The sequence below is a fragment of the Neolamprologus brichardi genome, chromosome 5, assembly GCF_056152115.1.
Source record: "Neolamprologus brichardi isolate AB-2024 chromosome 5, ASM5615211v1, whole genome shotgun sequence".
NCBI classification, from domain to species: domain Eukaryota; kingdom Metazoa; phylum Chordata; class Actinopteri; order Cichliformes; family Cichlidae; genus Neolamprologus; species Neolamprologus brichardi.
In genome coordinates, this window is record NC_142108.1 from 7479083 (window position 1) to 7499187 (window position 20105).

A 20105-nucleotide genomic window follows, 5' to 3' on the forward strand; every position below is an offset into this window, starting at 1 on the left:
TCAAGAAAGTAATCCGAAAAAGTTGATTCTGTTCATCTGGACGTAACGCTTTCAGTGGGAGAAACGTTTCATCACTCATTCAAGTGACTTCTTCAGTCACAGCTGACTGCAGGTTTGTCCAACCATATAAACAGAACCTTTACACAATGACTGAAACGAGGCCACTAAATGAACAATGGGCTGTGAGGTCAGTTCCTTGATTATTAATATGCAAATTGTCATGACCATTGATCAACAAACACTTTTCAAAGACCATTGATCAAAGACTACTGATTAATGGCCAAGAGTACCATTCACAGAAAGTTGGAGAATGGCTGCAATCACAGCATTGTAAGATGGGGAAAGATGTCTCTAAATCTCTCTAAATCCTTTAGGTTTCTTGGCTGCCGCCTGGAAACTCGAAACTTTATTTTTTACAGGCCTGAGGTCTGGAGACTGGCTAGGTCACTCCAAGATCTTCCACATCTCGTCTTCATTGTTTTGGCTGAAGGAAGGAGGTTCTTGTGTGGGACTTTATTTTACAGTCTTTTTATGCTCTTGGAATTAAAAAGTGAAGACCTGTCAGAAACTACAAGAGGCTTTTTATCATTTCTCATCATCAGCATTTATGTAAAGATGTGTTTGTCATTAAGCCCAGAAACATAAGTAGACATAAGCTCCACAGACAGTAAACTAGATTTTTGTCTGCTTATTTGTTGTGTTGCAATTTTGGCGAACAACTATTGATGTTGGCTCTTCTCTACTCCAGACCTAGCCAGATCTGATAACTCATTTTGTGGCACTATGTTGACCAACCCCCACATTTCTATTTGTTCACTAGTTAGGGATCAGTGTTTAAAATACAACAAATGAACATTTATTTTTTTGATACTTAGGGAAGGCCTCTGAAAATCTAGAGATTTGTTAACACATAACTTTAAAAGAAAGAGATTTACAGTCCTGTACAATAATAGAACATCAGGATTTATCACACATTTGTATTTTGGTGCAGATGTGCACATTTGCATTAAAAAACATTTGTTCAAAAGTGTTTTTTTTTTTTAACTTTTACAATCAATCCTAAATAATTGGGTTACAATAAGCAGATTATAATATGTTGAAATAAAAGTCTTAAGGTTGCTTGTCACAGTGAGAGTTTATTTAGGAAAATGCTGAACACGAGTAAAAAAAACAAACATTTTTTTCACAATATATAATTATAGCAGTGAACCACATTCATCTGTCTTCAATTAAACTTTCTTAAATTTTTCATTAAAGCAGGAAGAAGCACACACTTAAAAGTCTCTGAGTCTGAAGCACAAAGCCAACAGTGTGCATGTTCATCCTGTGCTATTTGTTTGGTTTTAGGTTGCAGTGTGCTTCACTTGCTGAACACACTGGCTCCAGGAGCTTTGGCAGCTGTGGGCTGGTCCAGCACGGTCTCCTTTCCTGTCCTCACACCACTGAACACAGACGGAGCAACTTTGCCCGCGCGTTCTGATCACAGAACGAGACAGAGACACAGGACACATGTCAGAAAAACACTCTCTGTTTGTGGCACTTCCTCGATTCATAGTTGAGAATTTTACATTCAAAATTTTAATCAGGCACTTTACCAGGCACCAACCCCAAAGGAATACTAATCATTCGACGTCATGTCCAAGTAAGCTGCTATTAAAACTATATCAGACTATGAGGTGTTTGGAGTGTGGACAGCTAGTACACTTATATGGATGTGAATGTGTGCAATGTTCGTGAGATAGTGCTGTCGTGGGACTGGTTTTTTTTTTCTGTATTTACTTCTTCATAGAGTCCAATGTCAATGTTTGAAGAAGCTATAAAATGTCCCTCCACTCAGTCCGACAGAAACCATTGGTGATCTATTATCAAGAAACCTACCCGAAACACGGGAAATCCATCGTTAGTGTGTCCTTTAAAAGTAATACATGTTTTTCTGTTTGCAGCTCTCCCTGGTGGTCTAGTGGTTAGGATTCGGCGCTCTCACCGCCGCGGCCCGGGTTCGATTCCCGGTCAGGGAACAAGTTTTTTTTTTTCTTCTTTTAAACAATCGGACACGGATACAACACAAAGTCAGCTAGTCTGTTTTTACGAGATATACATAGTCATGTTTACGGTCTATGCGCCCATGAGTTCATACTTGTTATTCCAGGAAGACATAATGCCTTTGCAGACAGCAAAGACTTTACTCACCACACTCCACCATGACCTCATAGGTCTTACTCTTAACCTCGCCCTTCAGTCCCAGTTTACTGCGGGCTCCTTTGAGGTCCTCCTCCTTCATCGGTGGGCGCTTCTTCTTTTTTACCTCGCCTGGCTACAGTAAAGAAAATAAGGGCAAATAAAATGTATGTGGCACTCTGGTTAAGCATGGATTCATTGTGTATTCATTTGCTGTATGTGAGGTGATGTAACGTACCTGTGACATGGCTGTTAGAGTTGGTGCTCTGATCCCGCAGACAGTGTAATTGATTTGTTGGTTGTTATTCTGTTGTGTGTGTGTGTGTCTGTCCCCCAGACATTATATATAGTCCTGTGTCAGCCTGCAGTGAGTCAGTCAGGCCCCCCCCTGCCATCGGTTCCACTGCCTGTTGTCACAGTGTATTATTAGGTGTGACGTGAAGGATAGTACAGCTGGAATAGGGCTCCCATAGTTAACGATAAGCTTACAGGCCAACAGCTGACAATTTCAAGACACAAGAAGAGTGGCAGAAGGCTACACCTCCTCCTCCGGTTAACCCTGCACTCACATCTTCTTTTGAAAATGTCTCTGTAGGGCTTTGCACTTTGCACTACATTAAACTAGTGATCACCACCCAGCAGTACCGCCTTGTAGACCCAGTTCTTGGGAATCTGCTTACTCAGTTCTATAACTTGATTTAGGCAAGAGGATGTTTCTTGTTGGGATGTCGTAAAAAGCATTTTCAGCCAGTTAACAAATTAACCATCAAAATAAGGGCTGGACCAGTAAGAGCCGCCCAAATGTCAATCTGGACCAGTTGTGTTTTCAGTACGCACTCTCTGCCAAATCTGTTCGTATGGACCATTAGGACTTAATATCATGTTACTTAATGCACTCGATCAGGATTGTTTTAAATGCATTTACACTTTTCTTTTTAGCCTGGAACAAGTAAGCAAACAGTTCAGGCACTATTACTCATTAGACTTGGCATCAGTGTTTAAATTCAAGGTGTGAGCTGTGGGATCATGGAAACACCGACTCATCACTGTTTTAACTCAGTGACACACAGTAAGACTCGTTACTGTTTGTATGTGATTGTTACCCATTTAGAGCAGTCAAAGCAGTTATAAGACTTTTAGCCATCATTTGGATTACCTGTTTGTGCAGATGATGATTATGACGATTATTAAGACTTTTCCCAGTGCGATGTTTAGAGCCTCTCATTACGCATGTATGTTTATGCTGGCCCGTTAAATATATCCTTCACCCTTAAACAACTGGCTTGGGGCTCCATCATCAGCATTTAAAACCACAACACTTAAAATATCAAACGCAACAAATTATATGTTTTTGAGCAGAACATGGTACTTACAGTAAAAGTAATAAATAGACAAAAAGTCTTAGACAAAGAGACAAAAGGTGCCTTTTAAATTAAGCTGTTGATCCAACATGTCGTGAACTTTAAAGAGCCCCTAAGAATGGCTCCTGATGCTTAATTACTGCATATGTATTTGCTGAAAGCAGATCTATTTCTGGGAACACAATCATTACCGGTCGACTCTGATAAGGAAAGCGTTACCCCTGGTAAACAGCAAGCAATCCCCACAATTAAAGAGATGCTGAAATCATCACCGTGTTGTAATTTTGTTGTATAAACATGGCATTAAAGAAACAAAACAAATGCAGATATCAATGAGTATCTTTGAATCTCACTTTTATAAAATAAATACAAAGTTTGAAAGTCAAGGTATGAAAAACACTTTTGGGATGAACATCAATCACCCCCCTTTGCTTTGTTTTTTTACATAAATGCGTAGCCCCTTTCAATCCCTGGTAGTCTAGTGGTTAGGATTCGGCGCTCTCACCGCCGCGGCCCGGGTTCGATTCCCGGTCAGGGAACACCTTTTCTCTGCCACAACAGAAAGGTAATCCACTACTTTCATTCTGTATCATACCGTTTATTTGAAAAGCATTTATATGATAACTTATTTCCATCAGATGTTGTTCATCAAGTAGATTAAGCTCGGCAAAATACTAAAGCCCTCTTTGTCCTATTTCAGCTGACAGTTACCATGACTTCTGCACTGTCCTGTACTTTCCCCTTTTTAAAAAAGCACAGTCTTTCCTTCTTTACCAACATGCCAAAAACATCAGAATGAAATCATCAGCAGCACCGTAATCATTGTAGTTTAAGTCACGCCTTTTACTTTAAACAGGACCAGCAGTCACACATATATTCAGCACATGCCAGTTTATATACACACTAGTGTGTGTGTGTTAAATCACACACACAAACACACCCTTTCTCTCAGCTGCCTGGTCTGCACTTACTGTTTACAGTTTAGAGGTCTATGTACGTCACATTCTTAAGATTAGAGCCTGCTGGATGGTGCTTCATGCCTGAGGGGTGTACTACAAAGTGAGATTAGTGGTTTAGAAATCTATGTTGAGCTTAAACTTAGAGTTTTGTGTCACTAATGTGACTCCATTACTGGACAGGAGCAGGTTATGTTCTGAGTTTCAGTTTAAAAATTAGCAGAAGTCTCACATTTTCAGTTACAGCATGTGTTAAGCGCAATGTTGATTCTATGCTAGGGGAATGTATTTCATTTGTGCAAGTTGTTAAGCTGTATCTTAATAAACCACTGAATGAAGTTCCACATTTTTACTGGAATGTGCATGTACTAATAAGATGATACTAACACAAAGAAAGCCTGGCTGTGTTAAAACTGTCTTCGTAGTATACCCCTCTGGAGATCTCGAGCTCTGCTTAAAACAGTCAAAGAAAACAAAACCGAACCAAAACCAAAAATAAAATGACTGCTGGTAATTTAACTCAGGCACATTGTTGGAACTACAAAACAAAAACACAACAATAACAAAAGAAAACAAAACAAAAAAACCCACACATTAGAACGGGGAAAGGCGAAAGCTGAGAAAAATGGGAAATTGTGCAAGAACCTGTTCCCATATTTACTGAAAAAACACTTTTGGGATGAGCATACTCACCTTTTTTGGCCCGAAAGTAAAACACTCAAAACTTAAAAAAAAAAAAAAAAAAAAAAGTACATTCAAGGACTAAAACATACAGTCAGAGCACATCAGTAAAAGAGTCAGACATGTTGCAGTCGTTTGCTTACAGAAAAAAAACAGTGGCTGAGCTGACATTAGAAGGATGCTGCAGTGCAGCGCTTGCAGTCTTACAGGTTCAACAGTCCAAAAGAGACTTCAGATGTCTTTGTTAAAAGAAATGGAAGATTTCTGCAAGGATTAATGTGCTCCATTCGACTAATGTAACATCACGTACAAGATATACGGTAGAGTCAATACAGTGATTCAATGCTCCTCTTAAAGTTAAAGGGTGTGCAATTGTACACACCGTCACAGACACACGTATAACACGGGCCATGGTGGGGCATCTACATGTGACGACAACAGGACAGACGCTCACGTGGAATGAACACAAGGAATACATCTTTTTTTTGTTTGCTCACTTTTGTTTGTTTGTTTGTTTGTTTTGGGGGGAGGGGGATGCACTTCGGAAGGATATCAAATGTAACCCAGTACATCATATTTGGCTCAGCTGGAGCCACTTCAGTTTTCCCATTACATTAAGGATTTAACAGTAACTTCACTCATTATTGTTTTTCCCAGTGTCCTGAAATACAACACTCACATCATGAGAGCCATGTTTAAAATAAACAATGATAAAAACAAATCAAAACAAAGGAAAGAAAAATGGTCAGCTGCTAAAAAAAAGTTCATATAGCTGTCCTCCAGGAGCCAATGGTAAAGGAGCTTCAGATACAGTGTATTATTTTGTGTCACTGATTGAAGGCAATATCACGCAATCTGTAGGGGAATGGGGAAATGAATGCAGACTTTTTGATCCTAACAGTAAAGCTAGGCACGCAGGTCAGACAGGAATCCCCATGCGAAGCTTCTTCTTTTTCACCATCTTCACACCAGTGAGTCGACGGACATCGTCTTCATCAGATTCATCCATTTCGTCATCTGCTGAGAAAAGGATCTGAGGAAAACGAAGGAGAGACAGAGATATATCAGACCTCAAAGGTTAGACGAGGTTAACGGTTATATTTAAAAAACATACAAACAAACAAAAACAAGAAAAAAAAGATCCATGATGACTGCCATCAGCATTATCATGCTGACTCCCAGGTGCACTGTTTACTCTAAAGTGCTTGATCACACAATGGAGATAAACACAGAAATATTTCTTTTTATATTTGCCCTCCAGATGTTTTAGAGCCCGTTCCCATAAAAGCACAATCACATTCCAATCTAGCCTCACAACCTCATTGCTGATGTAGCTTTTTTTGTTTTTAACCTTGCTCAAAAAAATTACATGAAAAGAAAGTCTGTGGGGGGGTGGGGGGGCAGAGTAAAGCACATAAACCTAACAAAGAAGACCTCCCACATAAAACTCGAGCTCCCAAATGAGCATAATATGAAAGCATGATAGCATACTTTTATATTGTCTAATATTCTCTCTAAAAAACAACGGTGGAAATGATTGTTTTATTTTACAAACTAACAAAATCTAAAGTAATAGCATAACTTAATACATGAAAAGATCACAAGCCAGCGAGGAGTCGAATTAAAGTTTCACTTAACAACTGTTTAAAAAGCCAATAAATGTCTGCATCATTTCATAATCAACCCCTGCTAATTTTGTATTTTAACATGTGGAAAAGGAAACAAGAAAAAAAGAAAGACTTTACTGATTACTACTGTCAATGTAACCCCAGAAAGAAAAAAGAAAAGTTACGAGCCAGCCAGGAGTCGAACCTAGAATCTTCTGATCCGTAGTCAGACGCGTTATCCATTGCGCCACTGGCCCCATGGTGCAACTACTGTGGCCCATCCCCCACAGTTGTGCCCTGGGTGCGAGGTCCACGTGTAGCAGCAACACTTTCTCAGAAAGGGAAGCTAAACTGCACTGCTGTGACCTTTCAAGCTTTCAAAATCCATTTGATGTTGTTTCACAATGTAAACACATCCTAACAGAAGCTGGAGTAAACACTACTTTACAAATAAATAAGATGGAAAAGATGACTGCGTTAAAGGGGACAAGAAACGCTAGACAGGAGACAGACAGTGAAAGTGGACAGTATATCCTCGGTTTCGTAACATAAAACTCATTGTTGCAGCAGAGACAGCACAAATGTGATCCCCTTAAACTGATTTTTGGTTTTAGTGTCTTTATTTTCCTCTGAGTTATTGATTCTGTTACATCCATGTCAGTGGTTGAGAGCAGTGCTCTATTGTGTAAATTTGCCTTTATATGTGCAGTGTTTCATGTCCCCTTTAAGGCAGACGTTCCCAAAGTGTGGGGCCCGCCCCCTAGGGGGGGCGCAGAGCCATTGCAGGGGGGGCGCGGCATGAAAAGGGAAAAAAAAACAAAAAAAACAATGCTGCTAGCATGGGGCGCCTACACGAACGCAAAGCAGGAGATGAAGCATAGCTGAATATGTTTCCAAATCAACTTCATTCTAAGGATTCTAAGGGAAGCATATCTTCCCTTTGTTTTAACCTGCACAAGTGCCGAGGTAGGTCTCCCCTGCAGAATTGGTTTTCCCTTTGTCGGGAGCCAGCCCATTCTCACTCCCGAGGCGTAACATGCTGACGTTTTTTCACGTTTCGCGGGCTGTTCAAATCATGGACAAACAGGATCCCACATTCTTGATTTTTAGTTCAAACACTTGTTGTAATGACTAACTACTCCTGACATGTTGGAGATGTTTGCTCTTTATACAGTAAAGTTACAGTGGGATACAAATAATATCAGGCTGATCCTGCCAGGATTTGTTCCCCCTGTCTAAATCACGGACAAACAGTATCCCACAGTTGTTCATGTTTTTAAACCCATTTTGCATAGAGAGGCATTTTTTTTTTGAAAAATGTATTGATTGCAATGTTGAATATTATTACACAGGAAAAAAACAACTACATGTAAAATAATCACACCGTGACGCCTCTGCCTTTGTAAATAGACAGTAACTGCGTGTTTATATGTAAGCCTGTAAAACCTGAAGATAGAGACAAAATACTGTTAATCTGACTATCTGCCATTCTGCAATTCCTCTCATGTAAACAATAACGTGGCGCACAGTTGACGTGAAAAAAGGCACATGAACTCTAATCCTCATCCACACGTAAACGCAAAAAATTAGTTTTAAAAAATCTCCATTTTCGCCGTTTATGTGTGGACGAAACAGCTGCGTTTTCAAAAATACCCGTGTAGGTGTGGACGTAGTGTAAATTAGTTAGCAGTTTATTTTCTTAGATTACTTGTTTTTGCTTAATTGTTTACTAAATGTTTGAGGTGTGAAATAAACCGCAATTGAGCAAAATATGGGTGTGTGTGGTTGGAGGACGTATTAGTGCGTGCGTGTGTGTGCGTGCGTGCGTGCGTGCGAGGGGGGGGGGGGAGGGGGGGCGCGAACATTTTTCTGTAAAACAAAGGGGGGCCCAGCGAAAAAAGTTTGGGAACCACTGCCTTTAAGGTAAGTTGTTGTATTTTTCATAAAGAGGAATTTGGAGAGTGATTAAATACTGGACTTGTGGAGGTCTGTGCAACCTCATTAATATAACTATAGTTATTAATAATTACATCTGTGACTGTTAACTGAACTGCACTGTTGCTCATTTGCACACCATGTAGTAACTGTTATACTAAAGGCCCACATATGTTCATGTCGGTTTATGCTCAATATTGTGGTCACAAAATGCCCTAAAATCTCTCCACAGAAAAGGTTACAAACTCCTGAATCCTAAAAGCTAGTTATTGTAGCTTTATTTAATGAAGTTATGCTGTAATTTTACCATAGCGTTAAGTAGGTCAGAGAAAATGTATTCATAGTATGACTGTTCTCATCTTATGCAAGAATAACAATAATTGCTTCTATTATTTCAACCAAATCAAAGCAACCCAAAAAATAAAACATACACGAGCCAGCCAGGAGTCGAACCTAGAATCTTCTGATCCGTAGTCAGACGCGTTATCCATTGCGCCACTGGCCCGCAGTGGAATGCAGTGCCCCCCTACAGGAATACATGTGTCTTACTACAGCTCAGCCCATCCCCCACAGTCTATTGCTCTGCTGACTGCATGTGGTAGTCAACAGCAACACACAAGAAGGAAGTAACACAAAGCTTGCGTTTGTCAACGCTGCATGACTGCTACAGTGTTCAAATGCCTCAAAAAATAAGCCTGATATTGCTTTGAGATTGAACATACATCAAATATATACAAATCTGTAACACTGCACATGAACTTATAAACAACCACCAATTTTACAGGCCAAAAATCATTTCAGTCAAAGGATAATAATATGTGCATTGATTTCTGAGTCCTTGCTAAGATAACATGAAAAAAATCTTCTTTTACTGTCACAACAACAAGTTGTATTTTACGCATTTATACTCTGCCCTACTCTACTTGGACCAGCTGGTTGTTGACTTTGTGGCATGTTTCTAACAGCAAAGTTGCTGAGTGCCCTCTGATGAACAAACATTGCAAAGACTATTTCTCCCATGTATCTTTTACTTTACTTTACAAATTTTCATTTAACAACTGTTTAAAATGCCACGACCTGTCTGGATCATTTCATTTTCCTAATCAACACCTGCTAAGGAAACAAGAACACTGCCCCCCCCCCAAAAAAAGAATAACTTCCAGCAAAGGACAACAGTCACTGAGTACTACTGTCAATCTAACCCCAAAAAGAAAAAAGAAAAGAAAAAAAAGCTACGAGCCAGCCAGGAGTCGAACCTAGAATCTTCTGATCCGTAGTCAGACGCGTTATCCATTGCGCCACTGGCCCGCTGCAGAAGGAAGGGGCCGCCTACACAAATACGTGTGTCTCCAAAACGATTAACCCATCCCCCACAACTCTGTGGTATGGTAACGGCATGTGCTCCAAACAGCAGCACACAAAAACGATGTGAAAACTGCTGCCAGTCTACTTTAGGACTAGAAAGATCTCTCTTTGTCTCTCTCTCCCTCTCTCTATCTCTCTCTCTCTATATATATATATATAACAGAATAGTTAAGTGTGATCAGCATAACAGTATAAAATTTCCAGAAAATCTAGGGACTATCTGTCCTAACATTTGAAAAATGTTATTGAATGAATGGTGAATAAATACTCTGTGTGTGTGTGTGTGTGTGTGGAGAAGAGATATGTAAACACTGGTTTACCAGCTACAAAGTAAACCACTAGTTAGAGAACCACAGCAGCACTGAAACATTTACTGTGTAAATGTGATGTACCACTTATTATTAGGTTTGAGCTCAAAAGAAGATTACTGGGTTAAAAAAAAAAAGAAGAGAGAAACACAGATGAACTGAAGAAATGAAAATGGTATGTGTCAGTTGAACCTGTCTCCTTTAGCATTAGCTTTCCAGTTAATCTTACCTCTGACTCAGAGTCATCATGGGAAAGAGCTCTTCTGTATCGCACCTTGCCGTTCCCCCGCGAGTCCTCTTCCCTCTCTTCAAGCTTTGCTTTTGTCCTGTGCTTCTTCATTAGGAAATTATCTACTACCCAGAACATTAGGGCCTAAATGACACAGAAAATACAGGTGGATGTTTTCTCTACAGAACTGATTCAAGCATTTTTTTAAAAATCCACCAAAAACTAGAGAAACAGCTTTTACCTTTGTGTGCATGCAATACAATGGGCACTGATGATTTTGGTAACCAATGACAATGTCTCACTGCACGTTAGTGACACAATATTATCGCAGTACTTCACTCACTTCATTCATGTTATTGTGACTTGTAACATTTTTTTATTTGTTAAGTAACATATATTGTGATTTATCACATTGTTTCAACTACAAACTAGGTTTGTATTGTAAATTAAAAAAAATTTCTCCCACCCCTGCTAGACATGTAATATTGGTTTTGCAGGCGATGTAAAATTCAGACAAAAAAGAAAAGAAGGATAAGATAAGGGCAGACTTACATTTACGAAGAATGGAACGATGAGCATAACGATGGCCAGTTCCAGGGCAGGATTGTGTATAGGCTTGAGGAGTGCCAGCTGCCACACAAACAAACACAACAAGCACAAATATAATGTTGCACTTAGTGACAGCATTAGCTTTTGATGGTTAAACATGCAGCCCATAATATTATTGTACACTGACAATATTATAGTCTTAAATGGGGTCGGGACGGGTCTGTCATATTCATATTGTAGTACCATATCACCCTATTAGAGCACTTCGCTCCCGCTCTGCAGGCCTACTTGTTGTTCCTAGAGTATTTAAAAGTAGAATGGGAGGGAGAGCCTTCAGTTTTCAGGCCCCTCTTCTGTGGAACCAGCTTCCAGTTTGGATTCGGGAGACAGACACTATCTCTACTTTTAAGATTAGGCTTAAAACTTTCCTTTTTGCTAAAGCATATAGTTAGGGCTGGACCAGGTGACCCTGAATCCTCCCTTAGTTATGCTGCAATAGACGTAGGCTGCCGGGGGATTCCCATGATGCATTGAGTTTTTCCTTTCCAGTCACCTTTCTCACTCACTATGTGTTAACAGACCTCTCTGTATTGAATCGTATCTGTTATTAATCTCTGTCTCTCTTCCACAGCATGTCTTTTATCCTGTCTTCCTTCTCTCACCCCAACCGGTCGCAGCAGATGGCCGCCCCTCCCTGAGCCTGGTTCTGCCGGAGGTTTCTTCCTGTTAAAAGGGAGTTTTTCCTTCCCACTGTCGCCAAAGTGCTTGCTCATAGGGGGTCATATGATTGTTGGGCTTTTCTCTGTATCTATGAAGCGCCTTGAGGCGACATTTGTTGTGATTTGGCGCTATATAAATAAAATTGAATTGAATTGAATTCAAGCGAAATATAAGCAAATATAAGCAGATGTGTGGCATTTAAGAAAACAAGCTGAATGGAAAACAGCTGCTGCAAATACAAAGGAAAGAAAGAGGAAAGCTGGCAAATCTGCAGACTGCATAGTTTGCATAGATAGGCATCAATGAGGCATCATCCTTGTGCTGTAAATCGCGGTTACTACAACTACAGCAGTATTACCGTTAAATTAACGTGTTGCAGATAAACAACCTTTTATTTTATTTATTTTTTAGCTGTAACCCCGTGGTTTTAGACCATTATTTCACGCACAGACTAAAATGAAAATTACTGTTACTTTAACCGGACACAAAACCACAGAACAACTACATTTTTTTTAAATAAAAGAGGCGAAGACACCAAAAGTTGCTTTCCCACCTTGGAGATGTGCTCTGCTAGCTAGCACGTTAACGCTGCTGTTATTCGGTGAAAACTGGAGAGGCCACATTTTTACCTCACTGCCGTAACGACACTTTACTCTGAAGGCTTTTTTTTCTTTCCCGACATGAAGAACTTTTCTACCCATGTATAGAAGTTGTCAACGACCGACACCCATAGTGAGTCAAGTCAAAGGCGGATCCCGCACGTAATTTGCGTAGCTTACGTAGTCACCACATGGCCTGAGGTGCGTTCACCCCCAACACTGAGGTCTCAAATAATCAGTGCGCCACAATTGCTAAAGTACAGCACAATAAACTGTTTTGGGCATGAAAAAACTGTCTCTGGAGGCCCAGTGGTTAGGAATTCATGCTTTCAGTGCCCCTGAGTCAAGTCCAGCTGGGGGAATGAATGCAATAGTTTCTCAATTAAATGCAAGCTGCACCCTGGGCCAGGAACAACTGCTGCTCACACCACACAGACTCTGAAAACATCTGCAGAGCCAACAAAGGTAGTACTGAAGAACCCAGAGTGAAGTTAAACCCGAGTGTACACTAACCCCAGTCAAGCTGCCAGAGGCTGACCTTCAGCAGGTAACAAACACAGTGATGGATTACAGACTCTTTTTCTAATGCTGCAATATTAAAATCACAGTTAAGTGCTCTTTGGACAACTTGCTTGGCTGTCAGCTTTGTGCTCATACTGAAACACTCAAATAAAGATACTGTGTGTCCTCATCATTTGTGAGATTACTTTCATTATTAAATGGTAATTATGTAAGTGTATTTCTCAATGCGAAAGTAAAACTGTTAGTAGCGTAACAAAATACCTTCTCCAGGGAGTACTTAAAAATATAAATCAAATGCTTTTGAGTAATGACTCAGCAAATGCTGTTTAAGTGTGCCTTATTGTATACACAGTGGTGTAGAACCAAGGTTATTATTGTTAAATATAACTAAATAAAACCTGAAACTTGATCGGAAACCCCCCCCCCCAAACATTGCAGTTGATTTAAATAAATATAAAAACTACACATTTGAAAAAACTAAACTAAACTAAACTAAACTAAAATATAGCACAAAATTTGTATTTGTTAGATTGGTAAAAAAAAAATTAAATTGAAAGTTGCTTCATGAGGTTTAATATATTATTTACTGAGACTTGATGTCGACAACACTGTGAGTCAACTGCTTTCAAAAAGTTTTTTTTTTTTAATATCTGTACTGATTTTCCTAGGTCTTACCACTGACATATGCCCTCCAAACAATAATTAATAAAGACTAAGACTGAAATTAACATTAATTAAACTAAAAAATTTCCAAAAAAACTAAACTCACTCTGGAAACTAGCTGAACCTAAACTAAATTCTAGAAATTACAAAAATATAATAACTCTCTATAACCATGCTTTACTGTATTTACACAAGTTCTCTGGGCATCATCTTTGTGTACTAAACTTCCCAAATTACTCCTAAACAAACTAGCACAACACCCACCAAAACGTTCAGGTGTAGAAAACAAGACCAGAGCAGCATGCCGAGTGAGAGGCACTCTTCTACTGACCTGCTTCCACTGGGGGATGAGGAGGACCAACATGATAAGGACTTTCTCAAACATCATGATGAGAATGTAGAGGATACACTGCCCCAGCCACGCTGTGCACTGCACTGGCTCTCCTGGGGAGACAGATGATTGTCTAAAACCATGATTATGTATTTCACATATATACATATATATAGTACAAAAATATTAGATGTCACTGCTTTGGTGTTACATAATTGCCAACAGAACAAAGTAAAGCATTGAAAGGGTAGGAAATGGCACTGCAGCGCTATAATAGCAAGGGCAGCTACTGCCCTCCACTGGACATCAGAGGCACTGTCCTCACCGTATTCTCCAAAACGCAGAGAGTCCCATTGCCTCCATTCTACAATAGCACTGACAGCTCTTACCCCTGCATAGATCAGCAACATGCCCAGAGAAGCATCTAACAAGAAATTAATGAGGTATCTGGAGGGAAAAGGGAAAATTAATGTGAACTGAGTGTCTACAAAGTTAAATTATCTTCATTTTAAAAAGATTACTCTGATTTATCAGAGACATCCAAATACTCACAATGAGCAGGGATCCTCCTCTGTGAGGTCCGACAAATAGACATTAGCAAAGTGGATGAAGAGCATCCCAATTGCCTGTTTTGAGGTGTCCAGAAACCTGCAGATACACGCTTACGTTACTTCCAAGGCACTCCAGTGGGTCTCATGCGGTTTCTTTGCACAGAAATTAATTTAGCGCTGGCTCGATTCCCTTACCAGATCTTCCAGGGTCTCCTCTCATGTTTGGGCTCCCTGAAGCGCTTCACTGTAGAAGAAAGAGAGTGCCACACAGATAGTGGGATTTTACAACAAAAAAAAAAATCACTCTTGCAAATACAGTTGCACACATTCAAACATTCTCTCTTGGTTTTATTAAACAAAGTTACAACCCTCCTGTGAGCCATTAAAGCTCCAGTGAGCATTTTATTGCTTTCGTATATGAATACCGGTTTATTCTAAGACTCTTGCCTTCGTTGCCCTGATATCAGTCAATTAAGTGAACAAGCGAGAAATCAAAGAGTTTCTAATCAAGCTGACATGAAACTACTAGCTATGAGAGTTTAAGTGAAAGGGAATGGATGCTTCTTTCAAAATGATGCAAAGGGAGAGAATCAATAAATCAGTGTTAGAAGGAAAACTGTTCATCTAGTCTGCCCAATTTAAAAATACATGAGATAAAGTGATACAAATTAAGCTATTAGTGAACTGTTTGCTAAGCACTCCTGCTGGGTAACAAACACTAAAGCCACTGTATGTATGCATCGGTGTGACTGTTATTCTGGGAAGCAATCTGCTTCACTCAAGTCTTCGCTTTACGGCTCCATCATGGAAAGTGGACATCAAACTACCTCACTTTTGTAAACTTAAACTAAATGTTGTTGCTCTGTCCAAATATACAGTGGGGCAAAAAAGTATTTAGTCAGCCACCGATTGTGCAAGTTCCCCCACTTAAAATGATGACAGAGGTCAGTAATTTGCACCAGAGGTACACTTCAACTGTGAGAGACAGAATGTGTAAACAAAATCCATGAATTCACATGGTAGGATTTGTAAAGAATTTATTCGTAAATCAGGGTGGAAAATAAGTATTTGGTCAATAACAAAAATACAACTCAATACTTTGTAACATAACCTTTGCTGGCAATAACAGAGGTCAAACGTTTACTATAGGTCTTTACCAGGTTTGCACACACAGTAGCTGGTATTTTGGCCCATTCCTCCATGCAGATCTTCTCAAGAGCAGTGATGTTTTGGGGCTGTCGCCGAGCAACACGGACTTTCAACTCCCGCCACAGATTTTCTATGGGGTTGAGGTCTGGAGACTGGCTAGGCCACTCCAGGACTTTCAAATGCTTCTTACGGAGCCACTCCTTTGTTGCCCGGGCGGTGTGTTTTGGATCATTGTCATGTTGGAAGACCCAGCCTCGTTTCATCTTCAAAGTTCTCACTGATGGAAGGAGGTTTTGGCTCAAAATCTCACGATACTTGGCCCCATTCATTCTGTCCTTAACACGGATCAGTCGTCCTGTCCCCTTGGCAGAAAAACAGCCCCATAGCATGATGTTTCCACCCCCATGCTTCACAGTAGGTATGGTGTTCTTGGGATGCAACTCAGTAATCTTCTTCCTCCAAACACGACGAGTTGAGTTTATACCAAAAAGTTCTACTTTGGTTTCATCTGACCACATGACATTCTCCCAATCCTCTGCTGTATCATCCATGTGCTCTCTGGCAAACTTCAGACGGGCCTGGACATGCACTGGCTTCAGCAGCGGAACATGTCTGGCACTGCGGGATTTGATTCCCTGCCGTTGTAGTGTGTTACTGATGGTGACCTTTGTTACTTTGGTCCCAGCTCTCTGCAGGTCATTCACCAGGTCCCCCCGTGTGGTTCTGGGATCTTTGCTCACCGTTCTCATGATCATTTTGACCCCACGGGATGAGATCTTGCGTGGAGCCCCAGATCGAGGGAGATTATCAGTGGTCTTGTATGTCTTCCATTTTCTGATGATTGCTCCCACAGTTGATTTTTTCACACCAAGCTGCTTGCCTATTGTAGATTCACTCTTCCCAGTCTGGTGCAGGTCTACAATTCTTTTCCTGGTGTCCTTCGAAAGCTCTTTGGTCTTGGCCATGGCGGAGTTTGGAGTCTGACTGGTTGAGGCTGTGGACAGGTGTCTTTTATACAGATGATGAGGTCAAACAGGTGCCATTCATACAGGTAACGAGTGGGGGACAGAAAAGCTTCTTACAGAAGACGTTACAGGTCTGTGAGAGCCAGGGATTTTCCTTGTTTGAGGTGACCAAATACTTATTTTCCACCCTGATTTACGAATAAATTCTTTACAAATCCTACCATGTGAATTCATGGATTTTTTTTTCACATTCTGTCTCTCACAGTTGAAGTGTACCTCTGGTGCAAATTACTGACCTCTGTCATCATTTTAAGTGGGGGAACTTGCACAATCGGTGGCTGACTAAATACTTTTTTGCCCCACTGTATACTGAGGGCTGCTTTTTACGGAAAACTATGAGCTCAGTTTGTGCTCCGAACGAGTGTGACTTCATAACCATCACACCCCACTTACAGCTGGGTGTGATGTGAAGGCAAACAGAGGCCTCTGCTTCCTCCTTCTGCCCAGAAAAAAAAACAAAACTACTCACTACTGCGAGGCTGCTGAGCCACATAAAACTAAGGCTTCTCTCATTAGGTCACACAGCTGCCAGTTTGGTGCCAGACACTGGCTGAACCCAATCTTCTGTGCCAGCGTTTCCTTGTCTGTGTTTATGGACATTTGCCTGCCCATCTCTAATGTAAAGCCACCTTAGCCTGAGGAAAAGAAAGGTTTTACAGTCTGTCCACATGGAGAGGTAAAAGAAGATGAGCTTATTGACAACAAGCAACTCGAGAATAGTCTCATGCTGCAGTAGGTGTCACCAAGAGGACATTTAGCCATCACGAGACAAGGACAGCCGAAGAAAAAAGAAAAACTAGATATAGTGTTGCACTACAATCTATGTTGACTACATAAGACAGCATGTTTGATAAGGTTTACTACATGTTGTGTGTGTGTGTGTGTGTGTGTGTGTGTGTGTGTGTGTGGCATTTATAAAACTTTTCAGGTGTGTAGCTGAGATCAAACTAAACGTCCAGTCTGAAGAGATGAAGTGAACCATGAGTGCTCAGTAAAGGACGCTGAAAGAAGGCAATCCATGGGGTTGTCAGTCCTGCCATTTCACATCCATGCCCCACATTTTAAGTATTAAATTACTGTAAGTATTATTTCAGTATTTCTAACTCCCAGTATGAGAGCTCTCTGAGTTATAAAGACATTTATACTTCGGTGCACTCTTAACATCAGACCCATTAGGAAGGACCCTCATCATGAAATCTTCATGAAATTAAATACAATGCTCATTATAAATGCAACCTTGAAACAAGATTGGTTCAGGTCTGGGTTAATGATGACTGCCACCGGTTTGTGTTGACCAGGAAGGTGCTGTTGGAAACTATGCTACTGCTGAAGACTAATGAGGAGGAGAGGGGAGAGGAATGTTGTTGGATTCTGCACCATTGCACATATTATTGTCTGTGTCATGTTGCAATTGTGCGTCTGTTCTGTTTACATTGGCAGCTTACGTGAATAAAGTTAATTCTGATTGTGATTCTGAGGTCGTGAGAAGAACAGAGAGAATGTTTACAGATGTAGAGAAGAGGGACATGCACAGAGGCAAGGGAAAGGGTGAGACAGAGGCAGGTGATCCAGTGTGGCAACCTCTAAACAACTGAAAGAAGAAGTGTGTTTTGAAAACTCAGTGATACTTCAGTTTTCAAATCCTATTTAAGATGGTCTGTCTAAGTAGTTTATTAAAAATAATAATAACAAGATGATTTCTACTTCTGAAATCCATATATGCTAGTTGAGACAAAGAAACCTCATTAGTGGCTGTTACTGTGAAGCACCTACAGGATATATAGAGTGACCATTACTTGAGATACAGCACTTTATTTAAAAAACATATTCTGAATCTACTTAGGACAGTTTTCTATCTGCACATCACCCAATCAAAAGAAAGCAACATTTTATATCTTTCTTCCCCACTGCGATTGCTTCCTCGACTGACTGCCAAGCAGAAATGTATGTGAAAACTACAGCAACATCCAAACAAAGTCATTTTCATTTATTTTTGCAAAGTTCAGCAGTATATGGAGTACATGCAGCACGAGAGGTCAAATGTGCCAGGAAATGCAGAGAGGAAGTATCTTTTTTTTTTTTAATGATCAACACAGCCAAAAAAGCCTCAACAAGTGACTCCAATTGGTATGCTGTTACAGTGAAGTGAAACCCCTGCATTTAGATTTACACGTATTAATGTCGTTTGTCTGGCTCTGTATAGATTTACCTCAACCCTCCCAGCTGAAATCAATATCACATTTGATTATCGGAGTGTTGCTATTGGATGATACCCGCTTACATCAGCAGCTGGTGTCAGATATCTGACACACAGCAGAGCATTAGCCATACTTACACATGAGCGTGCTGAAAGCCATCACAGCGAGAAGACCTTGCAGAAAGATCCCAAAGGAGTCCATCAAGGCGCCGTTCTCGCACCCCCGGTTATTGGGATCTGGTGTCGGTGTAGAAGACACCGATGTATTGGTAAGAGACACCGCGGGCATCCCTGCTCCTCCTGGACCGGCCAGTGCCACCTCTCCGTGCTGGGACAGCATGTTGACCCCGCTTGCTGCAGCCATGGGACAGAAGATCTGAACGTGACTAATTAATAAAGTGAAGAAAAGCAGCAGCCGCTCGGACCCAGATCTGTTGCGAAGTTGCCGGTCAGCTAATCGATACGCTAAGCAGGACAGTCTTCGGTGAAAGATGGTGACATCCTCTCCATTGAAAGCTCGCACTCATTCTCCTGCTTCAGGCATCCATGCAGCCATAGCTTCTTTGTCACTGGACAAGTGAAGCCGTCGGCGCTGGAAGTTGCAACGACGTATAGCGTGGTCCCAACTGAGCCGTGTACACAGTTTGAAACGTCAATGCAACACTAAAAAAAGCTAGTTTAAAGGTACACACACAGTGGAGCAAACACTCCCTAGGTCGACCTGGAATCTTCTAATCTGGGAACTAACATCAGCAACAAACATACGCCCGGCTAAACAGCAAGTGTTTAACGCGTTATACGGACATGTCAGCCACTCGGAGGTAAATTTCAATTGATGGGGAAACCGTCCACCGTCTAGCGACTGAGGTGCTGCTATCGTTATCTACCTAGCTAGCCTCGGAGCGAACTACTGAGTTCAGTTAAGCAAAAGCTTTCAGGCAAAGTTATACTTCCTATAAGGTTTAAAACGGCGCATGCACCGGCGTCTCGTGACTGTCGCGCACAATACCAGCTCGTCTGTTTTAAAAGAACAGAAAAATAAATGTGAAGAACTGCAGGTCACAGCTCCCGTCTGTTATCCAGCTGCTTCCCCTGCCCAGCAGTGCCCACTCATGTTGACAGACGCTGGGTCACGTGGCGCGCACGTAGCCACAAAGTGCATGCCGGGAAAGGAGGAAC

At 40.9% G+C, this 20105-nt stretch overlaps 2 protein-coding genes and 5 non-coding genes across 7 annotated transcripts; 2 read left to right on the plus strand and 5 right to left on the minus strand.

Annotated features, from left to right (window-relative positions):
- Positions 1-1116: 1116 nt before the first annotated feature.
- mustn1b (musculoskeletal, embryonic nuclear protein 1b) lies at positions 1117-2569 on the minus strand. Its single transcript, XM_006784629.3, has 3 exons — positions 2417-2569; positions 2191-2314; positions 1117-1476 (listed from the first exon to the last, which is right to left on the minus strand). Exons 1-3 carry the CDS (start codon positions 2423-2425, stop codon positions 1361-1363), a joined length of 249 nt encoding a protein of 82 aa, XP_006784692.1. The 5' UTR covers positions 2426-2569; the 3' UTR covers positions 1117-1360.
- trnae-cuc (transfer RNA glutamic acid (anticodon CUC)) lies at positions 1947-2018 on the plus strand. The gene has a single exon. It is a non-coding gene; the product is annotated as a tRNA-Glu (tRNA).
- Positions 2570-4006: 1437 nt separating the features above from the next.
- Positions 4007-4078, plus strand: trnae-cuc (transfer RNA glutamic acid (anticodon CUC)). Its single transcript has one exon. It is a non-coding gene; the product is annotated as a tRNA-Glu (tRNA).
- stimate (STIM activating enhance) lies at positions 4079-20033 on the minus strand. The gene is made up of 8 exons (XM_006784630.3): positions 19065-20033; positions 14751-14799; positions 14557-14652; positions 14330-14451; positions 14005-14117; positions 11173-11250; positions 10621-10764; positions 4079-6209 (listed from the first exon to the last, which is right to left on the minus strand). The coding sequence occupies exons 1-8, from the start codon at positions 19288-19290 to the stop codon at positions 6096-6098; spliced, it is 942 nt and encodes a 313-aa protein (XP_006784693.3). The 5' UTR covers positions 19291-20033; the 3' UTR covers positions 4079-6095.
- On the minus strand, positions 6968-7040 carry trnar-acg (transfer RNA arginine (anticodon ACG)). Its single transcript has one exon. It is a non-coding gene; the product is annotated as a tRNA-Arg (tRNA).
- On the minus strand, positions 9151-9223 carry trnar-acg (transfer RNA arginine (anticodon ACG)). The gene has a single exon. It is a non-coding gene; the product is annotated as a tRNA-Arg (tRNA).
- trnar-acg (transfer RNA arginine (anticodon ACG)) lies at positions 9954-10026 on the minus strand. Its single transcript has one exon. It is a non-coding gene; the product is annotated as a tRNA-Arg (tRNA).
- Positions 20034-20105: the final 72 nt, after the last annotated feature.

Coding starts and splice junctions, on each gene's coding strand:
- mustn1b (XM_006784629.3), bottom strand. Junction 1,477..2,190: donor TGAGGTCATGGTGGAGTGTG/GTGAGTAAAGTC, acceptor TTCTGTGATCAG/AACGCGCGGGCAAAGTTGCT.
- stimate (XM_006784630.3), bottom strand. CDS start 19,290: ATGGCTGCAGCAAGCGGGGTCAACATGCTGTCCCAGCACGGAGAGGTG. Junction 14,452..14,556: donor GAGGAGGATCCCTGCTCATT/GTGAGTATTTGG, acceptor TTTTCCCTCCAG/ATACCTCATTAATTTCTTGT. Junction 14,118..14,329: donor TCTGCGTTTTGGAGAATACG/GTGAGGACAGTG, acceptor CTGTCTCCCCAG/GAGAGCCAGTGCAGTGCACA.